The sequence below is a fragment of the Pongo pygmaeus genome, chromosome 6, assembly GCF_028885625.2.
Source record: "Pongo pygmaeus isolate AG05252 chromosome 6, NHGRI_mPonPyg2-v2.0_pri, whole genome shotgun sequence".
NCBI classification, from domain to species: Eukaryota; Metazoa; Chordata; class Mammalia; order Primates; family Hominidae; genus Pongo; species Pongo pygmaeus.
In genome coordinates this window covers 139,747,897-139,769,164 of record NC_072379.2, presented here as the reverse complement: position 1 = coordinate 139,769,164, position 21,268 = coordinate 139,747,897, and the positions used below count along the sequence as shown (strand labels likewise).

Genomic DNA, 21,268 nt, shown 5'->3' with positions numbered 1-21,268 from the left:
ATTTGCCTATTCTCTGGCATTTCAAATAAATGAAATCATACAATATGTGTTTGTGACTGACTGACTTTTACTTAGCATAATGTTTTCAAAGTCCATCCACATTGTACCCTGTGTCAGTCCTTCATGCCTTCTTATGGCTCAATAATATTCCATTGGCTGTATATACCACATTTTGTTTACATATTTATCAGCTGATGGACATCTGTGTTGTTCCTACTTTTTAGCTGTTATGAACAATGCTGCTGTGAACATTCGTGTTCAAGGTTTTGTGTGGACATATGATTTCATTTATGTCTCTAGTAACCTTTTAAGAGACTGGCAGAATGTTTTTCAAAATGGCTACACCATTTTACTTTCCCTTGAGCATGAGGGTTCTGTTTTTTTCACATCACTGCCAAACTTGTTTATTATTTGTCTTTTTTATTATAGCCTTCCTAATGGGTATGAAATGGTATCTCATTTTGGGTTTTATTTGCATTTCCCTTATGACTAATAATGTGAAGCATCTTTTTGTGTGATTGTTGCTTTTTATATATCTTTGTGGAGAAAGGATTTGCTTTTATAAATAGTTTTACATGCAATTCATAGATAAATACCAATGACCTGAGACAAGAAAAATTACAAAGGTTTTTGAACAATGCTCTAATAATAGAAATCGTACAGAAAAGAGAAAGTAGCCAAGATTATTTCCTCTAGAGATGGGAAAATGTACAAGTTCTCCGAGGATCTATGACACAACAGGAGAAAGAAGTGGAGATAACAAGAATAAAACTGAATGCTCTAGGGACACAAAAGGGAAATACTGAAGATAGCTTACCTATCTTCAGTATCTTCTTTGTTTTTAAGTTTATTCCTAGGTAAGCTGTCTTCAGTGTAAGGTAGACTGCGTAAGATAGGTAAGCTGTCTTCAGTATAAGGTAGACTAGATAAACTATCTTCAAAATAAGGTAGACTAAGTCAAAGGATTGTAATATCAAGAAATGTGATAGACCCTGGATGTGGTCTTTTACATTACTAAATGAAAACCATACTTATAAGTTGTATATAGTATTGTAAAGAAAATTGCCTGTTTTAGGTATTTCAAAATTGGTGACTTTGGTTTAGCATTTAGAAAATATTGTTCATAAGATTTTTTTAACTTTTTCTTTAGAAAATTTAAAACACTTGGCCAGTGCTGGCATGTTGGCTCATGCCTGTAATCCTAGCACCTTGGGAGGCCAAGGCAGGCGGATCACCTGAGGTCAGGAGTTCGAGACCAGCCTGGCCAACATGGTGAAACCCTATTTCTATTAAAAATATAAAAATTAGCCAGGCATTGTGGCGCACACCTGTAATCCCGGCTACTCGGGAGGCTGAGACGGGAGAATTGCTTGAACCTGGGAGGCAGAGGTTGCAGTGAGCCGATATCGTGCCACTGCACTCCAGGCTGGGCGACAGAGCAAGACTCCATCTCAAAAAAAAAAAAAAAAAAATTAAAATACCTATATGGAAAAATATAAAGGACAATATATTAAACAGCTGTGTTTAGTCACCTACAATGAACAAATACTAATTTTTTGTTATATTTGCTTCATATTATACATAGAAGTACTAATTTAGGTTCCACTACCAGTCCCATTCCTCTACTGAACACCCATCATCCCATCTTGTCCCCAAAAAGACAGTCACTATGATAAATGTGAGATACCTTCAATCATATTTTTATATTTTGTTATATATATGTGTAGCCATAAGCCAATGTTTTTGGTTTTTTTTAATTTGTAAGGTGATATGATACTGTATGTATGTAATGGTCAGCATCTTGTCCTTTTTATTCAAAATTATGATTTCAAGGTGTATGTATTTATATGTTAACACATACACATCTATTTCATTCAATGCTATTATCAAGTATTCTAGCTTCTTAATATACCACAGTTTATCTTTTTCTCCACTGATGAGCATTTAGGTTATATTTGGATTTTTTTGTTATGACAAACAGTGCTGTAATAAGAACATTCTTGTGCTTGTCTCCTTGTACACATATAACAAGGTGTCACAAACCTGAAAGTGGAATTCCTGGGACAGGGAGTATCATTTGAAGAGACTGTCCTTTCCCCAGTGTATGTTCTTGGCACCTTTGTCAAAAATGAGTTCACTGTAGATGTATGGAATTATTTCATTGTTCTCTATTCTGTTCCATTGGTCTATATGTCTGTTTTTATGCCAGTACCATGCTGTTTTGGTTACTATAGCTTTGTAGTATAATTTGAAGTGAGGTAATGTGATTCTTCCAGTTTTGTTCTTTTTGCTTTGGCTATTCTGGGCCTTTGGTAGTTCCATATAAATTTTAGGATTATTTTTCTATTTCTATGAGGAATGTCTTTGGTGTTTTCATAGGGATTATACTGAATCTGTAGATTACTTTGGGTAGTATGGACATTTTAGCAATATTGATTCTTCCAGTCCATGAACGTGGCCAGTCTTTCCATTTTTTCATGTGTTCTCTCCAATTTCTTGCATCAGTGTTTTATAGTTTTCATTGTAGAAATCTTTCACTTCTTTGTTTTTAAGTTTATTCCTAGGTATTTTATTTGTAGCTGTTGTAAATGGAGTTACTTTCTTGATTTTTGTTTCAGATTGTTTGCTGTTGGCATGTAGAAATGCTGCTGACTTTTTTATGTTAATTTTGTATCCTGCAACTTTACTGAATTTGTCAGTTATAATTGTTTTTTGGTGGAGTCTAGGTTTTTCCAAATATAAGATCATATTATCCACAAACAAGGATAATTTGACTTATTCTTTCCAATTTGGATACCCTTTTTTTTTTTTTCTCTTATCCAGTTGCTCTAGCTAGGACTTCCAATAGTGTGTCAAATAACAGTGGTGAAAGTGGGCATCCTTTTCTTGTTCCAGGTCTTAGAGGAAAGACTTTCAGATTTTTTTCATTAATTATGATTCTAGCTGTGGGTCTGTTGTCTGATGAAAAGTCTGAAACGGTACCTAAAACTACTAAATTAATTTTAACATCTTTGAGTTGTTTTTAGTTCTGTGAGAAGAGCATATCTATTTTGGTTTACTCAGTGAGTAGAGTAGTGTCTAATACTGAGTAAATGTACTGTCAGTATTTTTGAAAGAATGAGTCTTTGGGTTTACCATACCCTGGGGTTTGTAAACAAATATCTGTTGATTGGCATTAATCCTGATGGTATCCAAGGTGCAGGAATGGCAAAGGGAAAAGATAGGGCAATACTGACTGATGCTTCAAAATCATGCCCTAGTTATGCTATAATCAAGCAAGAAATGTTTATGGAATGGAAAGATTAAGGAAAAGGTATGTTCTATTTTAGCCAGTTTAGGAATAAAACTAATACCAGAAACTTTTAACTTTCACCAGTACAAATAAATAGTTTCAATGGAATAGGTCGAAAGTAAAGGGACATCACTAGAGTAAATGCTAGACCTTCCCTCCCCTTTTATTTTTGGCAACAGCACAGCAGAAACTAAGATCTACAAGTGATAAAAGAGGGTGATCCATTCAATTTCTGTGTAGACAGGAATAATAATAATACCTTTTACATATTGGTACAGTGTGTAAAAACACTTTCACTTACTCTCATTTAATCTTCATAGCAACTTGATGAGGTAGAATACTATAGAAAGCAGTATTAGCTCAGGTTGGTACGTAAATTACTGTGTTTAAATTTCAATAAAACAGCTATGGAATCCAGGACATTCTTGGCGCCTAATAAACCGTATTCCTTGCCAACAGTGAAAGTGCTTCTCTGTTGCTTGGTAAGTTTTTTCCCCTTAGAATACTAATAAGGTAATTGATTAACTTTCATTTTTATTTTGATTTGATTGGGACAACAATTTAGCAGTAAAAGATGTCACCTTTATAAATCCTGTGGTTTCTGGTTCTTGGCCAGTTAAATTCAATCTGACCAGGAGGCACGCTTAATTCTAAAATTGCTTTTACCTTCTGAAGTTTTTGTGGTATAGACATCCTCCTTTTTGTACTTTAATGAAAGCATGTTATAAGCAGATCATAACATTTTTTTTTCTATAAAACAATATTGTAATTAGGCCAGCTGCAGTGGCTCACACCTGTAATCCCAGCACTTTGGGAGGCCGAGGCAGGTGGGTCACTTGAGGTAACGAGTTCAAGACCAGCCTGACGAACATAGTAAAACCCCATCTTTACTAACAATACAAAAAAATTAGCCGGGTGTGCTGGCACATGCCTGTAATCCCAGCTACTCTGGAAGCTGAGGCATGAGAATCCCTTGAACCTGTGAAGTGGAGTTTGCGGTGATTCTAGGTCGCACCATTGCACAAGCCTGGGTAGCAGAGCAAGACCCTGTCTCAAAAAAAAAAAAAAAAAAAAAAAGGCCAGGCACGGTGGCTCACGCCTGTAGTCCCAGCACTTTGGGAGGCTAAGGTGGGCGGATCATGAGGTCAGGAGATCGAGACCATCCTGGCTAACAAGGCGAAACCCCGCCTCTACTAAAAATACAAAAAAAAAAAAAAAAAAAAATTAGCCAGGCATGGTGGCAGACGCCTGTAGTCCCAGCTACTCAGAAGGCTGAGGCAGGAGAATGGCGTGAGCCCGGGAGGTGGAGCTTGCAGTGAGCTGACATCACGCCATTGCACTCCAGCCTGGGCGACAGAGCGAGACTCCGTCTCAAAAAAAAAAAAAAATGTAATTGATGTAATAGTCCCAAAAAAGAACTTGGCATTAAGTTAAATTATAAAATCAGAAAGCTATGTAATTTAAGTTTGTGTTCAAAATCTGTATATTGGCATGTATATTCTGTGCCAGTTTATTTAAGATGTTACTGTATCATGAAGTTGACTTAAAGCATATAATCATCTGCACTGTAAAACAAACTACCAAATTAATGTACTATCTCAAAGAATTAAACATATAACAATTTTGATGACCACCTAAATTTTAGAACTATTTTTTAAAAAAACTTTTTACTATGGAAACTTTTATATATATTATATATATATAAATTATATATGTTACATAGATTATATATAAATTATATGTTATAGATTATATATAAATTATATGTTATAGATTATATATAAATTATATATGTTATATATAACATATATAAATTATGTATGTTATATAATATATATAAATTATATACATTATATATAACGTATAAATTATATAAATTTTATATATATATTTATTTTTTTGAGATGGAGTCTCACTCTGTCACCCAGGCTGGAGTGCAGTGGCACAGTCTTGGCTCACTACAACCTCCGTCTCCTAAGTTCAAGTGATTCTCCTGCCTCAGCCTCCCTAGTAGCCAGGATGACAGGAGCCTGCCACCATGCCTGGCTAATTTTTGTGTTTTTAATAGAGATGGGGTTTCACCATGTTGGCCAGGCTGGTCTCGAACTCCAGACCTCAGGTGATCTGCCTGCCTTGGCCTCCCAAAATGCTGGGATTACAGGCATGAGCCACCATGTCCGGCCAACTATGGAAAATTTTAAACATACATAAAAGTAGAGTAGTATATGAATCATCGTGAGCTCGTTAACAAAAGATAATTTCCGTTCACTTTAAAAATTGACGTGTGAAAGTTTGGACTCATACATTTTGTTTTGGTCTAAAGTTTCCTTGGCAAATATTCACATGATTCCATTGACTCTGGCTTCTTTTTAAGATAGGATGCTTTTTTATTTTTTTAAGAGAAAAATTATTGCTCTGATGAGCTAATCAAAGATATTTAATTTTGGAATTTGGAGGAAAGGCATAAACCTAGTTTATTACAAAAACACCTCTTTTTAGTTTTCCTAGCCTTAAAATAGGAGACAACCTCCCTCCCTTTACACAGGTTATACTTTCATATGGTATTTGCATAAAGAAATCTTGTTTTCACCCTGGCCTAAATATACATCCAATTTTCTCTGCACCTTTTAGGTAACTCTTTTTTAAGGAGGGGTGTGTGTGTGTGTGTGTGTTTATGTGTCCACATGCGTGTGCATACGTGTACACACGTGTATGGATTTTCACGGTTTTTAAAATACAGACATAAGTACAAATACATTTGTTTCCCCACTCTTCATACATAAGATACATAATTGGATTTTATGGATTTGTATGGATTGTATGGATTTTCATGGTTTTTAAAATATAGACGTAAGTACAAATACATTTATTTCACCACTCTTCATACATAAGATACATAATACTGTATATATCATTCTGTATTTTGTTTTTAATGTTTATATAGGCCATTCTGGAAATTTTGTTTCCATACATAATTTTTTATATATATACAACTACAATTCCATTGTATAGATTTACTATAGTGTATTTAACCAGTGATGTGTTTATGGGCATTCAGATTCTTTCTAGACTTTTGATATACAATCAGTACTGTAGTGAATAATGTTGCACATACATTATTCTTATGTATTGCAGGCATTATCTGTGAGATAGATTCCCAGAAGTACGCTTGACTAGGTCAAAGAGAAATTTGCATTTGTGACTTTGATAGCTACAAATTTCACTTCATGGATCTTGCTTAATTATGAGATGTCTGTTTACCTATAGCTTCATACCAGTAGAATATGTTATCAAACTTTTGGATTTTTGCCAATCTGATAAATGAAAATAACTTCACAAGTTTGGGTTTGCTTTCCTCTGAGTGAGACTGAACATGTTTTCATATGTTTGAAGGCCATTTCTACTTCTGTTTCTGGGACCTGTCTCTCATATCTTTTTCCCTTTTTCTTTTGGGTTGTTGGTCTTCATTTCAGTTTTTCAGGAGCTCTTTGTGTATCAGGAAGCTAACGTATCTGCTAAATGAGTTGCAAATATATTTTTCACCATTTGTACTGTCTTTTTACTTCACTTTTAATGTGTTTGTTTTGCCATCCAAAAGTTTTTTTTTAGTTTTATGTAGGTGAATTTAATATTTTTTTCTTTATGACTTGTAGATTTTGCATCAGAGTTATAAAAGCCTTTTTCATTTGAAGATTTGAAGGTGCCATGCTTTCTTCTAGTTCTTTTATGGTTTGTTTCACTCTCCTTCCCTTTCTTCCTTCCAGCATTTAAATATTTGATCCATTGGTAGTTTATTCTGGTATACAATATGAAGTATGGATGAACTTTTTTTTCTAGATTAGTTCCAGTTGTCCCAGCATCAATTATTTAAAAGTTCATCTTTACCCCATTTCAGATGTTGCCTTTATCTTATTCGCACTTCCTTTATGTGTTAGGGTCTATTTTGGTCTTTCTGTTTTGTTCCATTGATTTCTTCATCTGTTGCACAGGTACTATCATGAAAGAACAAATAGTATAAAAATTCAGCCTACAAAAGTGGAATTAAGAAGGACTGATGGATGGCTTGCCTTGGTAATAGAGCAGAAAACCAAATTTTTGCCTGTTGATGAAATATATATGCAACTTAGGATCAGCATATGTAGAGAAGCATGAGGGAGCATAGCCATATTTGAAGTGCATTACTGGAGTGCCTGAGGGAAATTACCGAAGAGGCTGAAGGATAGATAGCTCCAAGTCATTGGTGGCCTTTTATGACACATTATGGAATTGGAATTTTGTCTTACAAATAATGGGAAAATTTTAAGCAAACTAGTGAAATGTAAAATTATATTTTAGAATGGGTTAAATGCTGAGTTTAGTGAACTCAGCATGGTCTTCAGATTCCACAAACCCTATGAAATTTTGTTTCAGAGAGCACATTTGAGGCTTTCATTAGATTCTCAGAAGTCTCTCTCTCTCTCCCCCTGCCACCCTCACACACACACACACACACACAGGTGTGCATGCACATGCATGCCCAGAAGTTAAGAATACCTTCTTAAAAGTAAAAAATTAAAAACAAAGATAAAAAAGAAAAAAAGAATGCCTTCTTTAGAAAGATTTCTGTGGCAACATAGGATAGGATACATTGGATGGAGTTTAAAGCTAAAGATCGGTCACCAGTCAGGAAATTTTGGCATTAGTATAGGCAGAAGATGAGTGGCACAAGGAAAAGTGAGCTTTCACTTCAGTTTATTATTTCTGAAAGGTTACAACCAGTTCTCATTGTTCGTAGTAGTTACGTTCTATAAATTCACTACAAACAATTAGTGAACACTGAACCTTGCTCCTAGGGGAAGTACAAAGATTATTATTATTTAGATGAGCCCAAAAAAACCCTCTGTATATTGGCCTCTGGGTTGTTTCTTCCATTACAACAGGTTGAGACCTATTGGCTTAAAAGTGTGCTTGCACCAAACTGAATTTTTTGTACATCTAATTGTTTTAAACATAATCCTGATAAGCAGATTTTTAGCCACTGAGAGCCTGCCTACTTTGCAGTCCCCACAAAACTGCTTTGTACTCAACATCTGTTAGGTATAAATAAGATCAAATCCCCAAGGCTATAAAGATTCCAAGCTGCTGTTGCCCTTTGGAGCTCTTTGATACATAGACTCCCTGCTGGATTGTCTAACATTGTCAGCTAGACATATAAGCTCCCTCTCCTATTCCCCTCTCCTCTGAGAGTCCCCTAGCCCTCCTCTTCTGGGTGATAGCCACTCTACCTCAGCTTCTGGCCAGTCCTGTTTGGGTAGTGGTCACTCTGCCTTAGCCTCTGGACAGTATGCTTTAAGGACATCCTCTGCCTGCAGATCTGTCAATGTCACCCAATAAAGCTATGCATGCTACTGCCACCTCGTGGTCATATCTTTTTCCTTGATCAGACCCCAAATCCCTCCAATTTAAAATACAGTTAGGTTCCTACCCGCCTCTAGTCACATTTTCATCAATCAGTCAATACGTAACCTTGTTTTGTGTGTGTTTCTGTTTAAAGACATGTCGTTGATTCATTAACATTGAACTCACGGCTGACATTACTATAACTCATGCCTGAAGGAAGCTGGCCTAACACATGTACTTACTCTGCCAGGGACATTATAGCCTTTTTATGCTTACCAGCCCTAAACAGCACTTGAGCACTATGCTTAGGGATTATTTTAAACAGTAGAATCATCAACAAAAAGCACAAAAGTGAGAAAAAAGTGGCACCAAATAGGCTCTGCCCAGGATACTTGTTTATAGTATGAAAATTGAAACAAGAAGGCAAGAGAAAGCTTCACTGTTCAACCTCAGTTGGAGAGGTGCATGCATTAGGCGACTCAAATATCTCACTGCTTTGCGCATGTCTATGAAAGCACTGGGAGTATTGACTTTAGAGTTACAAATAAATTTTAGCAAGTAGAGAGATTTCAAGTAGAGAGACTCCACAAGTAATGAGGATCAACTGTAACAATCCAGTCTCTTTAATACTTCCAGTGATGAGCCCAGTCTCTCATGACAAACTTTTACCTTGCTGGATAGGTAAAAGTTCAGGGTTTTTGTTTGTTTGTTTGTGGCAGTATCTCGCTCTGTCACCCAGGCTGGAATGCAGTGGTACGATTTTGGCTCGCCGCAACCTCTACCTCCTGGGTTCAAGTGATTATCGTGCCTCAGCCACCTGAGTAGCTGGGATTATAGGCGCCCGCCACTATGCCCGGCTACTTTTTGTGTTTTTTAGTAGAGATGGGGTTTCACCATGTTGGCCAAGCTGGTCTCGAACTCCTGACCTCAAATGATCCACCCACCTTGGCCTCCCAAAGTGTTGGGATTACAGGTGTTAGCCACTGCACCCAACCTTGATAGTTTTAATGGTTATATTGCACTATGCTCTGCGTCCTGTTATTTCTGGTCATAGATCCTAATTAGGCTTTCTGGACTCTTCCCCCTTCAATATATTATTTGAATTCAGCTGTCTTATATTTACCTTCACCCCCATTTTTTCCCTTCTAGCATAAATATTCCCAATTTCTTTGGAAACTTTTGGTTTGTTAAGCACCTTAATTTAAATGAATGGAACTTATTGTTACAAACTAACATTTCCCCTTCTTCTTATACCTCCTCCCAATAAAAACTGTATCCGTTGTACTCACACTGCCTCACTGTAGTCTACACCTTCAGTTCCAAGTTATTCAGATTTGCCTGTGGGGGATGAGGCAAGGAAAAGGCTAGAGATATGGATAACTTTAAATATACAGAAAGATTGCTTTTTTTCCCCTTTCCCCCCTTCTCTGTCTCTCTCTTCCCATGTAATCTTTGCTTCTTCCTATGTTAGCTTCATTCTATAACAGATTTTCTCAGTGTGGTGGAGAATATGGCCACTGAGGGCTCCAGATTTGTATCTTCTACAAATCTACAGAACTACAGTAGAAACAAGGACTTTTCTCTGTCAGTGTCCATGTGTCAATTTAGGGAAGAACTCAGGTACTGTTTGGGTCGTATGTATAGCCCTGGACCAGTTGCTCTTGCCAGGGATATGGGAAACTGATTAGCCAGCTTCTGTCATCTGTAGTGACGTAAAAGTAGTGACCCTTGGTAGCTTTTCTAGTACCATGTGGATTTCTAGAGAAGGGAATATTCCCAGAGGAAACAGGGGCACCAAACAACAAATATCAAGTATACACATTAAGACAGGTTTTTTTCTTCCCGGTATGTTTAGGGCCAGTAAGATGTCTCTTAAGGACAGTCAGTGTGATTGAAGGGTTATACAGTTTTCAGCTTTGAACAGTATTGGATCAAAATTGATTTTGCCTTTAATATTGACATCTATTATTTCTCAGTGATGGATATACTGTGTTTGTGGGTGTATTTTAGCAGATACTGTTACTTTTTCTTTTTATGTGTTTAAAGTATTTCATAATTTTAATAAAATAGAAAATTAACTTTGCTTTGATTTAAGTTGGTGAGTAATAACAAATATTTGGGTTATAATTTCCCTTTAGTATTAAGTTAGCTGTAGAAATGGTGTTGTATCTGACCTAGTAACCCATTTGACTTTTTAAAGATGAAATACTAAATTTTTTTAATATGAAAAAATGTAATTTGCTCCCTTTACCTCTTATCAATATATTTATGATACCATAGGTACCTGCAAGGTGTGGAGTTACAGTCCGAGACAGTCTAAAGAAAGCACTGATGATGAGAGGTCTAATCCCAGAGTGCTGTGCTGTTTACAGAATTCAGGATGGGTATGGTTTGTATGTGACGTGAAATTTTGTTTAAAAAGAAAATCACACATTAAACTTTGAAGTTTTCTTAGGATCTTTACCCAAACCTAGGGAATTGAAAATCTACTTTAGGAAAAAGTATTAAATTAATACTAATTTAGCCTGAAGAAATACTGTAGGCCATATGAGGAGTTAAATAATTGTATATGACTGTAGTGTTTGTTACTTTGATCAAATGATTTTATTTGGAATTTGAGATTCTTACAATTTTTGAACCATTCAGAGTGTGATTTATTTGGATAATGGACTCTTACCCCCCTCCCATTTTTAATACAAACTCATAGTTTCACAAAAGGTATATCAAAATTAACATTTTATATTGACCTACTTTTCTTTCAGAAAGTGTCTAACATTGTTCCAAGACCCTCACATTTTGAATCCTCTTTTAAAAAAAAAAAAAAAATCATTTTGGGGGCATGTTGTCCCTTTCCCTTGAGTACTCTTTTTCCTTGAATGGATAGATAAGTCCGTACCTGTGATTTTTTTTTTTTTTTTTGGACCCCAGGAACAATCCATTTTCTGCTGTTGTAGGTCTTTTCTGGAGCTGACTTGAAGAAAAGAGTACATCTCTTTACCCTGCTGTTTGTCCAAGAGTGATACATTTATTTGGGGTAAACTTAAAATTAATTTATTGCCATTTAAATTTCTAACGATGGAATATTAGGGAGCCAAACCTCCCTCACTGTTACTAGCCCCTCGATAACCAATTTTCATATCTTCAGCATGAGGTATATGAATATTTTTAGGTGTGATAACCAAGAAAGGCTTGTGTCTACATTTTTCAGAGAGAAGAAACCAATTGGCTGGGACACTGATATTTCCTGGCTTACTGGAGAAGAATTGCATGTGGAAGTGTTGGAGAATGTTCCACTTACAACACACAACTTTGTATGTATCTTTACATTTTTTCTGAAATGTCAAAAATGTTCAGATTTTAATGAATGAGTTTTTATTTAGGGAATGTGAAATATGGATGAGTAATTTTGGAACTGACATTTTACCTGAGTTGAAATCAGTTGTTTTCTTTAAAAACTTGTATTTAAACAAGAGTTTAATTTTAATCTTTATACTTTCTTTTTAATTTAAAAAAGTAATATGTATGCATTGTTAAAAGATAATTTTGAATAGTGCAAAAGTATGTCAAGTAAAAAAAGTGAAAATACCCTCCTAGAGGCCAACATTTGTTTAGATTAACAGATTATTGTTCTGTCTTCCAAACTTTTTTCTGTGTACACAAACGTGTGCTTGTACCTGTAAGCCTAAAGTTTTTTCCTTTCTTTTTTTCTCCCTTTCCTTCATTACTTTCTTTTTTCCCTTTCTTAAATCAAAGTGGAGCCATGCTATGTGATATTCTTTGCTTTATTTTTTTTTTAATTCAACAGGATGTCATGGGCATCTTTTCATGTCAGTATACCTGGCTTTATTTTAATATGATTATGTAATAATTCATAAGAATAGGAATTCAGTATATTTAACCATTTCTCTATTGATAGACATTTAAGTTTTTGTATTATAAAAAATCTGTTACATACAGGGATAAACAAGGTCTTTCTGCATATATCTTGACGCACTTGTACACACCCTTGTGTTTCTGAAGGATAGGTTAATGGAAATAGAATGGCTGGGTATTAAACTCTCCATGAGGCTTTTTTGTCTGGTTTTTGCATTTGCTAGAACCTAGCATAAGCCTAAGTGTCACCAGCATAAGGCCCAGAATGTGGGACCTTTCCACCTTAGAGATGAGGATCTACATAGAACTTGAGAACCTATGCTCTAAAATGGGAGGCAGAAGCCAAAAGTTGTCTCTGAGTCAGGAATACATTTCTTACTTTTCTCTATATATGGAATTTTGGCCAGAGTTTTTTCTAGGTGGATAGTTACTGCTACCGTTTAGGCGTCAAGTGTTTTCCCATGTGTCTTGGTGATTAATCCAGCTGGGCTCTTAAAGCAGATGATTGATTAGATTATTTCCTTTGGGGTTGATGCTTTCAAGCCTCCAGTAGTAGTGAATAATGAAATCATGTTTGTGTTTCTGTAAGGCATTTTTTTGGAGAAGTGTAAGATACACCTAATGTCAATCGAATTTTACTGTGCAGCAAATAATTTTTTAACATGTTGAATTTTAAGTGGATAAATCTTAACATTTTTATTTAAGTTCTTAAGAATACAAATGCAGTTGAGTATACATTTCATAGTGATTACTACTCTGTTTCTTAATAATTCTTCTTAGCTAGAAATTGGATATGAGGAGATAAAAGAAAGACCTAAGTTGCTAAGCGTGAGAAAATAGTATTAAAATGATGCCTCAGGAAGGTCCTTGCCACAGAAGGATAGTGAAAGCAAACTGCAGATTGATTCCAGAGTATGGAAATTGTCACCACCCAGTTGGATACCTGCCAGTAAATTTTTATTGAGACCTTTCCATTTGCCAATACCATATCTTACCTAGGGATATGACAAATGAATAAGACAGTGGCACTGCCATAGAGTAGAGAGAAGATTTAATAAATTTTCATAAACATTCATAATTACTATATATACATAAAGTTCTGTAGATGCACAGAGATTCCTAACCTGGCTTTTGAGTAGTTAGGAAGGTTTCTCAGAGACAGAAATATCTAAGCTTAGGCCTGATGGATGAGGAAGTAAGTATCAAGTAAAGAGTACCCTAAACAGAGGGAACCGCAAGAAAGCATGTTACCTTTGAAAGTTTTGAAAGATGTTCAGAATGGATGATACAAGGTTGAAGAGTAGGTTGTTAACAGTATTGTGGGTAGAATAAGTAGAGTCCAGCTCTTGAAAATCCTTGTAAGCCATATTAAAGATTTGGATTTTTCTGTAAAATAATTAGAAATGTAATAGTTGTAAGCATGGGGAGAAATGTGATTAGATTTGTGTGTTAGAATGATTGCTCTGAGTGCCATATACAGGCAAGATCAAAAACCTATGTTCTGCTTAGAAAGGAAAAGTGTTCTTGGCTGTCTTGGGTTTTGCTTGGCTATTCAAGGAGGGCTGCTTATGCCTCGTGGTTTCATAGTTATAAAAGCAATCCCTTCAGTATTTCTCTATATCCCAAGAGTCCTTGGGAACTGGGAAGTGGGAAAACAATATTTGAAACATTTATATCCAAACCTTCTCCTTTTTTTACAGACACTCAGTGTCTTCCTTCACACAGCCCCACACCTTACAAATTAATGCATGCAAATTACCTCGACTGTGCCTCTCACTAATTTGCCATACATATTTATGTATACTCAGATACTAGATTAAGTGTAAGCTATGACCCAAAAGAAAGATATATCTTCCTGTGCTCATCTTTATTGACAAAGGTATATTTACAGATACAGGCATATATTGCTTAAAATTTATGATCAAATGCATATCCACATGTTTTATTTCCTTCAGATGTTTTGGTCACCTAGCTACTTGGTTTGGTAAATAATGGCCACATAAAAAATTCTAAAGATTTTAAAATTTATTTTATATCCAGAGACAAATGGAAAAAGAACACAATTAGAAATAGGCATTTACCTGTTTTATATCCCCTAGAAAGTGATACATAGGAAAAAAGCTGAAGAAAATAAGAGTCACTTTTAAAACTAAATGTCCTCAAAAAGCCAGAATGTATTATATATCAGGATGTAATTTCCTTGAAATATTTTCAATAACTTTCTATTCTTAATGGAACAGAATGTGTAAATAAATGTGTATTGAAAATGGAGTTTTGGCTGGGCACAGTGGCTCATGCCTCTAATCCCTTGAGAGGCCGAGGCAGGCAGATCGCTTGAGCCCAAGAGTTCAAGACCAGCCTGGGTAACGTGGCAAAACCTCATCTCTACAAAAAAATACAAAAAGTAGGCGGGCATGGTGGTGTGCACCAGTAGCCTTGGCTATTCAGCCTGAGGTGGGAGGATAACTTGAGCCTGGGAGGCAGACTTGGCAGTGAGTCATGATTGTGCCACCATACTCCAGCCTGGGCAACAGAGCAAGACCCTATCAAAAATAAATAAAGAAAAAGAAAAGTAGACTTTTGATGTTGAAATCTACTTAATGTATCATAAAAAAAATTTACATGTAGCAGAATAGATTAGGAAGTTCTAATTCATGTTGTATATAGTCAAGGTAAGTAGTGTTGTATGAATACAGTTATATGTGGAGTCATAATGTAAAATATCATTATTTGTGATTAAAATATTACTTGTGATTAAAACTCTGAAAAACTGGGCACAGTGGCTCACGCCTATAATCCCAGCACTTTGGGAGGCTAAGGTGGGCAGCTCACGAGGTCAGGAGTTCAAGACCAGCCTGGCCAGCCTGGTAAAATCCTGTCTCATTTGAAAATCTTGTGAGTTGTAACTGGTTTTATACAAAATATCGAAGAGTAGAAATTGTATAATTATAATCATGTAATTAAAAGTATTAACGCCCCCCCCCAAAAAAAAAACCTGTCTCTACTAAAAATACAAAAATTAGCCAGGTGTGATGGTGTGCGCCTATAGTCCTAGCTGCTCGGGAGGCTGAGGCAGGAGAATCGCTTGAATCCAGGAGGTGGAGGTTGTAGTGAGCGGAGATCAAGCCACTGCACTCCGGCCTGGGTGACAGCGAGACTCTGTCTCAAAAAAAAAATCTCTGAAAAACTGAAATGAATTAAGAATATAGAGGCCGAGTGTGGTGGCTCATGTCTGTAACACTCTGGGAGGACGAGGCAGGTGGATCACTTGAGGTCAGGAGTTCGAGACCAGCCTGGCCAACATGGTGAAACTCCATCTCCACCAAAAAATACAAAAGTTAGCCAGGCATGGTGGTGCATGCCTGTAGTCCCCAGCTATTTGGGAGGCTGAGGCAGGAGAATCACTTGAAACCAGGAGGCAGAGGTTGCAGTGGGCCGAGATCCTGCCACTGTACTCCAACCTGAGTGACAGAGCGAGACTCCATCTCAGGAATACAGAGCAAAGAACAAATAAACAGAAGTCACCCATGCTCTTGCCACTCTGAAATAGCCACTCACATTTTGATATTTATTCTTATATTTTATTATTATTATGTACACTAAATAAATATATTTTAAGCAATTTCTGGCTTTAGTAGGATAGATTGTTCCTAGTGCAGTTCTGTTACGTGACTCATGTTCTACATCATTTGCCTTTGACATGGAATTCTTACATGTTGCCTTCTAAGTTTCACCTAGAGAAATGTTCACAAATAAGTTTATGTGGCCCGAACATTCTAATCCTCTAAGAAATTGATCATTTGTTAGAAAAAATAGATCTTATTGTCTTTTAGGTGATTTTTCTGTTCCTTATTTTTTTTAGTAAGATTAGGAAGAGCTGTTTCAATTTTCATATGATTACTTACTAGTTTTATAAATAATTGTTTTTACATTTTTATCCAAAATTAACCATTATGTTTTTGGACCATAGACCAGGGGTTCTGATTCTGTCAGCTATTTTGTTTTTGTTTTTGTTTTAGCTATTATGTAGATTATATTTATAGTCTCTCTCCCTCCCACCCCCAATTCCACTCTAGAGGAAATCACTGTTAATTTTTAATGGTTTCTGTTTTAAGCTCTTTTGGTGATTATTTTCATCTTACTAAATACAGTTACACATTGCCTGATGACTGGGATATGTTCTGAGAAATGCATCAATGGTGATTTTGTTATGTACTTACACAAGCCTACAAGGTATAGCCTAACTATACAACTAGGCTATAAGGTAGAGCCTATTGCTTCTAAGCTAATAACCTGTATGGCATGTTACTGAACTGAATGCTGTAGGTAACCTTAACACAATGGCAAGTTTGTGTATCTAAACATAGAAAAGGTACAGTAAAAATACAGTATAAAAGATCAAAAATGGTATACCTGTGAGGATACCTAACATGAACAGAGCTTTTAGGACTGGAAATTGCTCTGGTGAGTGAGTGGTAAGTGAATGTGAAGGCGTAGGACATTACTATCTCTTACTGTAGACTTTATGATAAACATTGTGCACTTAGGCTACGGTACAGTTTTAAAATTTTTCTTCTTAATAAGCTTATAAAGTAAAAAATTTACAGTAAACTAAGGTTTAATTTTTTTAACTTTTTGACTCTTGAAATAACAGTTTCAAAAGAGTTTAAAAACATTATATAGCTATACAAAAATATTTATGTGCTTATTCTATAAACTTGCTTCTATTTAAAAAATTTTTAATGTTTCTTTTTTACTTTTTAAAATTTTCTGTTAAAAATGAAGACACAAGCTGCACATGGTGGCTCGCGTTTGTAATCCCAGCACTTTGGGAGGCCTAGGCAGACGCATCACCTGAGGCCAGGAGTTCAAGACCAGCCTGGCCAACATGGTGAAACCGTTTCTCTACTAAAAAATAGGAAAATTAGCCAGGCGTGGTGGCATGTGCCTGTGGTCCCAGCTGCTCGGGAGGCTGAAGCAGGAGAATCACTTGAACCCAGGAGGTGGAGGTTGCAGTGAGCCGAGATCGTGCCACAGCACTCCAGCCTAGACGACAGAGCCAGACTCTGTCTCAAAAAAAAAAAAAAGACACAAACATACACATCAGCCTAGGTCTACACAAGGTGAGGATCTTCAAGGTGTCACTAGGCAGTAGGAATTATTCAACTCCATTATAATCTTGTGGGACCACTGTGGTATGAAGTCCATGATTAACTGAAGTGTCATTATGTAGCACATGACTGTAATTATCTTTTAGCCACAATTTCTTGCTTTATTAACTTTAGATATCATATACTGATTACTGATTCTATAAGGAATTAGCTTATTTATAGTTCTTCCTCTCCCTCCTCTCCCCCAGTGTTTTTATTAGTAGTAGTTTTTTAGTTCTTCTATTGAGTGCCTTTGTAACTTTAATATATGCCTTTCTTGTTGCATCAACACCAGTCAGCATTGCTTAACCTCCCTTCTTTGTATGAAATTAAAGTATACACTTCTTCCTTTCACCTCTGTTTCCTCCTCCTTTTCATGTCTACTTTTACTTTTATGTTGTCAAGCTTGAAATCAGTTGCCAGCCTTTTACTCATTTCTCATTTTTTAACTTCTGAGTTTTTAAGTTAGATAGTGGGGTGGGAAATAAATATGTGTAGTCCATCTATTATCTTGGACCTCCTGGTTTTCATTTTATAATAGTACTTTATAGTATGTGAGTTTCATGATATAAATATATTACAATTTTATTTTAAACAAGAGAGTAGATACGTCAGTTTCTAGAAAATTTTCTTGTGAGTTTTTGAAATCTCTATGATTTTTTACTTTGCAGGTACGAAAAACGTTTTTCACCTTAGCATTTTGTGACTTTTGTCGAAAGCTGCTTTTCCAGGGTTTCCGCTGTCAAACATGTGGTTATAAATTTCACCAGCGTTGTAGTACAGAGGTTCCACTGATGTGTGTTAATTATGACCAACTTGAGTAAGTAATCCAAAAATATCTCTTTTCTACCTACCATTTTACACTTAAATTTTCTTAATGTGAAGCTACGATGTGTAAAAGTCTGTGAGGGTTTTTCTTCCATACAATTGTTATAGAGATTTTTTTTTAAGTGTAGTTGGAGAATAATATGTAGAATGGACAGTATTTCTCTCCCAAATTGTAATTCTGGTTCAGCTATACAGTTAATTTATATTTTATATTATCGTTTAATTAATCAAGATCCCTAACCCATAGAAACCATTTCTGGGTAGTTTCTAGGAGGAGAGGGAGAGTTGTTTCAATTAAATTAAGCATTATGATTTTGTACCACAGATCAGGTAGTCTGATTCTGGTAGCTATTTTGTAAATTACCTTTATATTCTTCCTCTCTCTCTTTCATCCCCATTCAGCTCCCTTCCCCCAGTTTATTTGAGTAAGATGTAAAATTTTTGTATCCAGTATATATCTCTTTCTAAAATTTCTCTTTGCTGTATGCCAGTTTTTCTAATAGATTAGACTGAGTCTATTATCTCTTTTTGTGTCATTGTTGCTGCTGCTGTTAAAGTCTTACTTTTCTTGATCACCTGAGCAAATAAAACTTAACTCTGTACTTTAAGTAAATTATAATGTCACCTAATTTACAGTAGATACTTTTTATTCTCATTCTTTAACCATAAAACATGATTTTCATCTTGTAGTATGTAGAAATTTGCTGAATAGAATGATTAGTTTTAAGTTATAAGCATGCCTTTGAAAGTGCAATACAATTTTTTAAAAATAAGCCTTTAGACAAAAATACAACTAATTGAATTTTAACAGTTGTTTCTGAGAATGGAATTTGATCTCAGTTTTTTTGGTTAACTATGTATTTTGGTATATGAAGCTTCTGGGTTTTGCACAAGTTAGGTTTGTTTTGTTTTGCCTCACAGTTTGCTGTTTGTCTCCAAGTTCTTTGAACACCACCCAATACCACAGGAAGAGGCCTCCTTAGCAGAGACTGCCCTAACATCTGGATCATCCCCTTCCGCACCCGCCTCAGACTCTATTGGGTATGATTTGACTTCTGCTCTTCGGCGACATGCTACTTGAACCGCTTTCTTTTGGATCTCCTGGTTAATTAGAAACCTTTCCAATGTTTACACGGTTAAATTAAGGACTTTTTCCCCAAATAACTTATCATACCACTCAGATATTTACATGCATTTGGTACAAATAAATGGGATTAAAGCTGACATAGACTATTTCAGAATCAGTCCTGAAAAAATCAATATCGGGTATGATTTGACTTCTGCTCTTCAGTGATATGCTTCTTGAACTGCTTTCTTTTGGATCTCCTGGTTAATTAGAAACATTTCCAACATTTAAATGCTTAAATTAAGGATTTTTTCCTCAAATAACTTATTTCATCACACCAGTCAGATATTTACATGCATTTGGTACAAATAAGTAGGATTAAAGATGACATAGACTATTTCAGAACCAATCCTGAAAAAATCATGCAACAGATCATTTTGAGTCTACACCTTGAGTTCATCTTTTATTAGGTATAGAAGTGTATGACTTCCACTTATGAAGAAGCATTGATATATGAGACAATGGCAAACAATGTAAAAATAGTATATAATTATAATCTACAATTTATGATGGAGTATATTAAACTATGTGATGAGGACATAAATGTATTCATGTTTACCAGAAGGAAGAATAGTGAGAAAAAGAGAGTGCTCAGGAAAACTTAATGAAGAAGGTGGGATTTGAACTAGACTTTAAAGAATTAACTGCAATCTGAACTGGCCTAGGGAATAGAAGCATGGTGAGAGGGGAATGGAGAAACAACAGATATAAAGGGAATAAACAGATAAAAAGGGAATGAAGATGTTAGGTTTAGGAGCTAGTGAAGAAAGGTTTGTCTAACTTAAGAAGTACCATGTGTAAAACCAGATTATGGAGAGTCTTGGAATTGAGGCCAGAATTTAGACTTAAAGGTCTTTAAGCAGATTACTAACTTGATGAAAATGGCTTTAAAGAAAAAAATCAATTAGCAGTGAAATACAGATGGATTGACAGAAAATTTAGGGTGAAGAAGGCCAACCTAGGATGTTGTTGGTAGTGAAAACTGAGAGAGGCAATGAAGACGAGTTCAAGTGCTAGAAGTATGGAAAAGGGATAGATACTCATAAAGCGTAAAAGAAAAAAATGAACAGTATTATTAATCAGTTGTGGAGGATAAAGCTGAGAAGTGACTTTAAAAATAATGCAAAGGCAGCCGGGTGCGGTGGTTCACGCATGTAATCCCAGCACTTTGGGAGGCTGAGGCGGGCAGATCACGAGGTCAGGAGTTCGAGACCAGCCTGGCCAACATGGTGAAACCCTGTCTCTACTAAAGATACAAACAAAAAAAAAATTAGCTGGGCATGATGGCGCACACCTGTAATCCCAGCTACTCAGGAGGCTGAGGCAGGAGAATCACTTGAACCTGGGAGGTGGAGGTTGCAGTGAGCCAAGATCGCACCATTGCACTCCAGCCTGGGTGACAGGTGAGATTCTGTCTCAAAAAAATAAAAATAATGCAAAGGTGTCATATATTTAATCTTCATAGTAGGAAATAAAGAGGAAGACACAATAAAGATGAGTTAAGTGGGTATCAGTTTACTTTGGAACATTTCTCAAACTCCTGGCCTCAGGTGATCTTCCTGCCTCAGCCTCCCAAAGTGCTAGAATTACAGGCGTGAGACACTGCACCTAACTAGCTTT

The 21,268-nt window shown here is 35.9% G+C and overlaps 1 protein-coding gene across 13 annotated transcripts in view; it reads left to right on the top strand.

The window, feature by feature from the left end:
* Positions 1-21,268, top strand: part of BRAF (B-Raf proto-oncogene, serine/threonine kinase) — a 206,739-nt gene that overhangs the window by 113,888 nt on the left and 71,583 nt on the right. For 7 of the 13 annotated variants that reach the window (XM_054496819.2, XM_063667893.1, XM_054496827.2 and 4 more), the window contains 4 exons: positions 10,952-11,055; positions 11,880-11,982; positions 18,366-18,514; positions 19,444-19,563. In XM_054496819.2, the coding sequence (XP_054352794.2) occupies positions 10,952-11,055; positions 11,880-11,982; positions 18,366-18,514; positions 19,444-19,563 (476 nt within the window). Of the gene's footprint in view, positions 1-10,951; positions 11,065-11,879; positions 11,983-18,365; positions 18,515-19,443; positions 19,564-21,268 lie in introns of all 13 variants that reach the window. The other 6 variants (XM_063667898.1, XM_063667894.1, XM_063667900.1 and 3 more) reach the window with 1 other exon arrangement.